Here is a 7,500-nt window from a genome sequence, read left to right on the forward strand (position 1 = left end):
GGCACAAGGCCTGAAATTTGGGGGGGGGACCAGTCAAGTAGATCGACCCCAGTACGCAACTGGTACTCAATTTATCGATCCCCCACCCCTCACCCCACCCCCCGAAAGGATGAAAGGCAAAGTCAACCTCGGCAGAATTTGAACTGAGAATGTAGTGACAGGCAAAAAAAAAACCCCACTAAGCTTTCTGTCCAGCAATGCTAACGATATCTGCCAGCTCGCTGTCTTAATGATAATAATAATAATAATAATAATAATAAAATTTAAGACCCCACCATCTCCAGAATGAAGGTCATTAAAACGAAATTAAATTCCAGTAAAGCTAGTTTGCTTGAAATGTCCAGCCAAAACGTCTGTCCATACCATGGCAAAGCTGCTTGTTGCCTTACAGGTGAAAATACTCCACAACTGGTACCTACCTGCCTACTTACATACCCTCCCACCTACCCACCTGCTTGGCCCACACCATTACTCGGGCACCTCCCCCACCACCATCAGTAAGAACACCACTCCAGTATTAAATCTCTACCACCAATCTTGAAGTATCCACTTTGGGCTTTAGAAGTAGGCTATTCAAAGGTGATAAAGAGAGAGAGAGAGAGAGAGAGAGAGAGAGAGAGAGAGTGAGTGAGAGAGGGGGTGGAGAGGAGGAGGAGTTTGAGTGATAGAGAGAGAGAGTGAGAGAGGGAGTGGAAAGGAGGAAGAGTTTGAGAGTGATAAAGAGAAAGTAGTGAAGAGAGATATGCATGCGGAAAGAGAGAGGTAAAGAGAGAATACATAAAACAGATAGATAGAGAGAGAGAGAGAGAGAGAGAGAGTGCAATAAAAAAGACAGGCAGACAGACAGAGACAAAGTGGAAAACCCAGGAATATAAAGTATGAAAGAGAAAGAAAGAGAGAGAAGGAAGAAGAACAGCAACGGAAAGAGAGAGAGAGAGAGAGAAACTTGAAAACAGAGATATCTATCTATCTATCTACATTATACAAATATATATGAGGGAAGAGAGAGAGGGGGGAGTAAAGAGATAGAGAGAAATATATAGTGAGTGGTAAAAAGAGACAGAAAGGGTGTAAAATAGAGACAGAGGTTGTGCAGAAAAGAGGGAGAGAGAGAGGAAGAGAGAGGGGTAGAGAGAGAGGCTGAAAAAGAGGACAGTTATTTAGGTGATCTAATTAAAAATGAAGACCCCCCCCCCATCCATTTCCCTCCACTCACATCCTGTACATCAAATATCAATAAAGTATATGATTTGAAATGTAAAGTAGTCTTTTTGGGGTTTTTTTTTCTTTTCCATAAACATATAGGTGCAGGCATGGCTGTGTGGTAAGAAGTTTGCTTCCCAACGACATGGTTCCTGGTTCAGTCCTACTGCGTAGCACCTTGGGGGCAAGTGTCTTCTACTATAGCCTCAGGTCAATCAAAGCCTTGTGAGTGGATTTGGTAGATTTGGTGTGTGTGTGTGTGTGGTGCAGGAATATTTAAAAAACAACTTATTTTCCTTGTCATCAGGTATGGATGATCTTTTCTGTTGAGCTTTCAGTTTTCAATTCCTTTTTGCTTCATACCAAATTGAAAAAAAGTTTCACTTAATTTTAAAATTTCATAAAGTGAAAGCGAAACAGAAAAGATCCGGTATGGGACTTCGAAGGGGCCGCTCAGTATGTTTACTTTTCAAAAGTAAGACAAAATTGTATGGTTATGAGGTTGGCAGACGAGATAGAAAGAACGTGTAAGAGAAAGAAAGATGGGGAAACAGTATGATAAGAAAGAGAAAGTAGAGAAGACAAGGGGAGAAACCGGGAAACAGAGATAGTTATCTATGTATATAGAGAGAGGTTGAGGTAAGAATCAGAGAGAATGTATAGAGCAGTCATTTGCGACTTGCGGGATTTTCAGAAGGGGACGCCTAACGAAAACATTGCCGTGGATTTCAACAGCAAGGCCCGCCTAATGATGGTCCGTATCTCATGCAGCTCGCTTCTCGAGAAATGTTGACCATGCCTGGGTTAGTGAGTGGCAAAGAGAGAGCTAGAAAGAGTGTAAAAGAGAGAGAGAGAGAGAGAGAGAGAGAGAGAGAGAGAGAGGCTGCGGTGAAAAGAGAGAGAAAGAGGACAATTATTTAGGTGAACTAATTAAAAACGAAACCCCCTCCCCCCCCAACTCCACTTCAGTCCTGTACATCAAATATCAATAAAATTAGGTTTGAAATTAAATGCAAGGTAAACTTTATATACACACACACACACACGCACGCACACACACATACATACATACGTACGTACGTACATACAGACATAAGACAGACAGACAGACAGACAGATATTCTTTTGATAAGAATACAGATGAAACTAACATTACATTGCATTTTTTCAAGTCACCAAAATAAAAAATTTTAAAAATAATAATAGCAATAACAAAGAAATAAAATATAAAAACTTATGCATTATTAATCAATTAATTATCCACGTTACTGTCGCACGGCACATAGTCTTGTCTTACGTTATAAAATATATTATGATTTCATACACACATATATATACGTGCACTAAAAGGTATTCCATTCAAGTTTATATTAACAGACAGAGCAGGTGAGTGTACTGTATGTACGTGACAATAAATCAGAGAGAAAAAGAAGAGAGTGGATCCGTTGTATATATATGTAGTTATATACTGAAATAAATATATATGGATACATTTATACACATGAACACAAAAATATGGCCAGATGTGTGCGAAAAGAACTGTGGTGGGTACATGTAGAAAACAATATGGAATTCAATATATATAGAGAGAGCAGCATATAAAGAACTTTATATTATAGAAATACACCGGTGTGTGTGTGTGTGTGTGTATGTATGTGTGCGTGCGCGCGTATGTTTGTATATATATATATAAGGGGTTGCATGTATAATACAAGCTACACAAAAATATGCGGAGGCATACTACGGCGATTTAGTTGGAGCTAAGTTTATTTAGGGGTGGACACGAGTTATATATGGAAAGGTGGGGGGAAAAGACATTGAGCGAACATCTATGTGTGTATGTGTGTGTGTGTGTGTGTGCGCGGTTATTTAAGGTGCGTGTGTAGCTATATTAATTATATATATATATATATGCACACACAAATGAGCCTGTGTGTGTGTGTGTGTGTGTGTGTGTTTATTGTAGGTTAAATAAATGTTTATTGTTAATACATAAACGTGTGAGTATATGAGAGTAAAAGAGAGGAAGAGGGGGTGAATAAAGCTCTCTCTTTCTCTCTCTCTCTCTCTCTCTCTCTATACAGTGTATATGTAATCAGGAAGAGGAGAATACAAAATGTGATTAAACTACCTTAAACAATTCTGGTGCCAGACTGCATCGAGTGCATGTTCAATATCAGTCGACGTATTGTCCACGGAAATGGCAACTGTACATCCAGGGCAATGTGGCAGTTCCCCAGCTGTCGAGACAACAAAGAGAGAGAGAGAATAATAGAATATAATTATTATAATAGCAAAACAAAAACGTAAACTTTAATCACACGCATACACACACACACACACACACACACACACACACGTACGCACACACACGTGTATAGATATATAAGGATTGTTTGAAGTGGTGTACAGGTTTTATATATTAGGAACAAGATGAGATTTGGGTACAAACTATTTAGCGCAATCCCTAAAAGGGGACGGAATCGCTAAATAAATATCAGTCATTTGACTGCGGCCATGCTGGAGCACCGCCTTTTGTCGAACAAATCGACCCCCCCCCCAGGACTTGTTCTTTGTAAGCCTGGTACTTATTCTATCGGTCAGTTTGTCGAACCGCTAAGTTACGGGAACGTAAACACACCAACATCGGTTGTCAAGCGATGGTAGGGGGACAAACACAGACACACAAACATATACATATATATATATATATACACATAAGAATCTACGACGGGCTTCTTTTAGTTTCCGTCTACCAAATCCACTCACGAGGCTTTGGTCGGCCCGAGGCTATAGTAGAAAACATTTGCCCAAGGTGACATGCAGTAGGACTGAACCCAGAACCATGTGGTTGGCAAGCAAACTACTTACCACACAGCCACTCCTATATTTACGTAAAGGTAAGATCTAAGGATCAAGGTGTAGGAAGGTAGTACGCCTCGAGCAGTCGGTAGAAAGGACAAAAAATAACTTTCCGGAACAATGGTGGTTTACTGACGTAGAGGGTTGTAAATATTTCCCGTATCGATGTTCGATAAGCTTTAAAAACTGTTTTGTAACTTACGGTTAGCAGCAGGGGTTGCTGTGTAAGCGAACAGAAATCCAAAATTAGAGAATGGGGTGAATAAAATCCAGGTGACATATATTTCATAGCTAGCAGAACCTTGGAAGTAGTAATTATCCAAAAACGAGGGGTAATCCGCTAGCTACTCGTCGGGCCAAAGATACCTTCATCAAAATGAAGTTTAAGGTTCTGCTAGCTCTAAAACACATGTAGCATGGAATTTATCGACTCCACTCCCTAATTTTGCTTTTCGGTTGTAAATTGCGAATAGCCACCTTAATATGTAATTCTCACTTCACCATTTTCGGAATCAGTCAATGTTCCCTATGGTGTTCTCTATAAGACTGACAAGGTGAATTAAGTTTTTAAACCTCGGCGACAGGGTAATGGGTCACTGATGAAAATTAACCAAATCTGAAAATCAGTACTGATATGACTCCATCTCGCTTGCCCTAGGGAGCTTGTCTCCCTTGTTTAAGTTCCCTTGTTTATGAGAGAGATGTTATCAATTCAGTATTAGTTAAAACTTCTTAAATTCTAAGACGGAACCTAAACACTTCAAACTAATTATTGTATTCATTGCATTTAGAGACTACACTTCCAGCCACAATTACCACAAGAGGTTAAGAGAACTTCTACATGGTTGCATGACCGGCTAAAGATAGCATCTAAACCTCTTAAATAACACGTTGCTGTCTTTAATATAGAGGTCGCATTAAAATAGAAGTCCTATTGTATAACTCACGCATTGTATAAGTACGTCTTAGAAATAGATTTTTTTGCTGAATCAGAATTGCCCAGGAACAAAGCAACAAGCTTGGGTATTTTGATTTGTGTGGATGTTGTCATGAATAAATAACATGTATAGATTTCAGTCAAGGTATCCTAGCATTTTGGGTGTATCTTTAAGCTAAGTCCACTCTCTTGCAAGCATTCAAGCCAGACTCCTTGTTTGAAGATACCTTCTTCCTGCCCGCTTAATCAAGCGTTGTTATCATTAACCGTAACTCTAGTGTGTGATTAATCACCTGATGAACAAAAATTCATAATCACACTTCAGTTCCTCACATAGACTACCATTTCGTTTCACTCTCGTAACTAATGCTTGTATGGTGGAGTAGTAGACAAGGAAACCTCGTCGTATTTACCCAATTTCTAAGATCTGCCAGCCAAATTTTCTTAAAACCACACCCTACCGTTTTACATGAGGAAGAAGACATTTGTCTTTGATAAGGTCCGTTAAATTAGGGCTTCCCTGATCGAGTAGGCAACAACCTTAAAGTGGGGAAATAGTGTCACAATTTTAACCATTTAAACCAACATGAAGTTATCAGTGTTAAAGAATATAAGAAAACTATTGAGAAAAAGATTTTTTTTTTAATACGTAGAAGCTTCTACATGGCCGTTCGTCCTGGAAATAGCAGTCAAATCTTGCTCAAATAACACTTTCCTGTTTTGGAAAGAGAGGCATGCATTCATGGGAGAAATGCAGCCTGCAGGACTTTCTCAATGGCACACTTTGAATTTATTCAAACCATGCCTCAGGCAGCCCGCTTCTGGAAAAAGTCGTCCATTCAATGGTGTGGTCTTCGAAAGCATTATACTTGAACAGAAAGAAAACGGACGGCCTTTTGACTGGGAGCCTACTGGTTCAGAGCTGACTCGTATAACAGAGTCGATGTAAAAGTGTTTATGGGTAACTTAAACACTTTGTAGAAGGAAACGGGTTTCAACTTCCTAATCCTGTTTTGTCTCATGATTGATTAAAAAGGCAAAAACGAAGTATTTCAAAGTAACACTATTTGGTTTTAATTCATTATTACGGTACTACTAAAGCAGCGCGGACCCGAACGCGCAGTCGCGCGTCCGCGCTAGCTAGTCGTGAGTGGTCGATCCTAACCCTAATCCTAAACACGTACTCATTTGCACACGCGGGTTAGGGATAGGGTTAGGGTTAGGATCGACCACTCAAGACTAGCTAGCGCGGACGCGCGATTGCGCGTTCGGGTCCGCGCTGCTTTAGTAGTACCCATTATTACTATAGAAAATTTCATTGAAAGATAAGTTAGGAGGAAACAAAGCCAACTCGCATGAGTTTTCCGAAACTCCTCTTCCTGCCTACAGAATTTTTTTTTTTTTTCGAAACAAATTCCGATATAATTGGAATTTACACCGTCTGGAGCGTATTTATAGAAAAAAATTTCATTAAAAAATATCCATTTTTCTGGAAATTATGAGAAATCAAAGTCGGCGGAGAGGCACATGTGTAGGAAAGCCTTACAACTAGTGTGTTTACGTCCCCCGTAACTTAGCGGTTCGACAAAAATGACTGACGGTATAAGTACTACGCTTAACAAAAAAAATACTGGGCTTGATTTGACTCCATGGCTGCAATCTAATGATTAAAACCATAAACCCCCTGTAACTAGTGAGAGGAAATTAAAGCTCGGGCAGATCTCACCGAAATACTTTCGACAGAGAGGAGTCCGCAAAAAGTATCCATTAGCTGTTGTCAATGGATTAATGTCTACATCACACTGTCACCCCAATAGGGTCTGTCGTTCTGGCGGACAATTTCCATCCACCAAATTTCTCTCACAAAGGTTCCGTTGAGCCTTGAAAAAAGTGCCACGCAATGGGATTGAACGCGTGGTTGTAAAGCTAGTTTCTTAAGCACATAATTAAAGCTTTAGTCAATTCAGTCGAGCGAATTACGTTCACCTCTCTCTCTCTCACACACACACACAAACAAAATAATAGAGAACAAAGGCCATTGAGCTTGGAAAAAGAAATCCTGATTTATGTTCCAAAGGTAACAAAAGTGAAACTGCAAGAGATAGCCTAAGTGAATTCGGACAAAATACCAGGAATCGGTTTCAAATTTCGGTTGAAGCCTATAACATCACAGGCTTTGGCAAAGACATGGACGTAACATTTAATTTTTCTTCTTCCCTAAAGGACCCTGTCATAAGGCCGTCATTTCGCGCCTAAATAGTAAAGATGGAGTCTCTAAGTGGTCGTTCATTATGCTAGAAATAAGAACCAAATCCCTCTCAAATTCTATCTACCGTCTGAAAAAAAAACCCGCATGGAATGATGTAATATAAAGCAAGCAATATCATAAGAAAAAGCGAGAAGAGGTGGTCGTGGTTGGAATGCTTTTGATTGTAGGCCTGCCCGATCAGAGTTTACTCGGACTAAACAACTAAAACAACACAAGTAGCAAATTGCTT

At 39.8% G+C, this 7,500-nt stretch overlaps 1 protein-coding gene across 2 annotated transcripts in view; it reads right to left on the bottom strand.

Annotated features, from left to right (window-relative positions):
* LOC106879371 (LIM domain kinase 2) overlaps nucleotides 1–7,500 on the bottom strand; it is a 137,355-nt gene that overhangs the window by 127,072 nt on the left and 2,783 nt on the right. For both annotated transcript variants that reach the window (XM_089340941.1, XM_089340946.1), the window contains exon 2: nucleotides 3,335–3,443. In XM_089340941.1, coding sequence (XP_089197067.1) covers nucleotides 3,335–3,443 — 109 coding nt within the window. The remainder of the gene's footprint in view (nucleotides 1–3,334; nucleotides 3,444–7,500) is intronic.

This window comes from Octopus bimaculoides, chromosome 24 (genome assembly GCF_046866305.1).
Source record: "Octopus bimaculoides isolate indiv1 chromosome 24, ASM4686630v1, whole genome shotgun sequence".
Taxonomy (NCBI): Eukaryota; Metazoa; Mollusca; class Cephalopoda; order Octopoda; family Octopodidae; genus Octopus; species Octopus bimaculoides.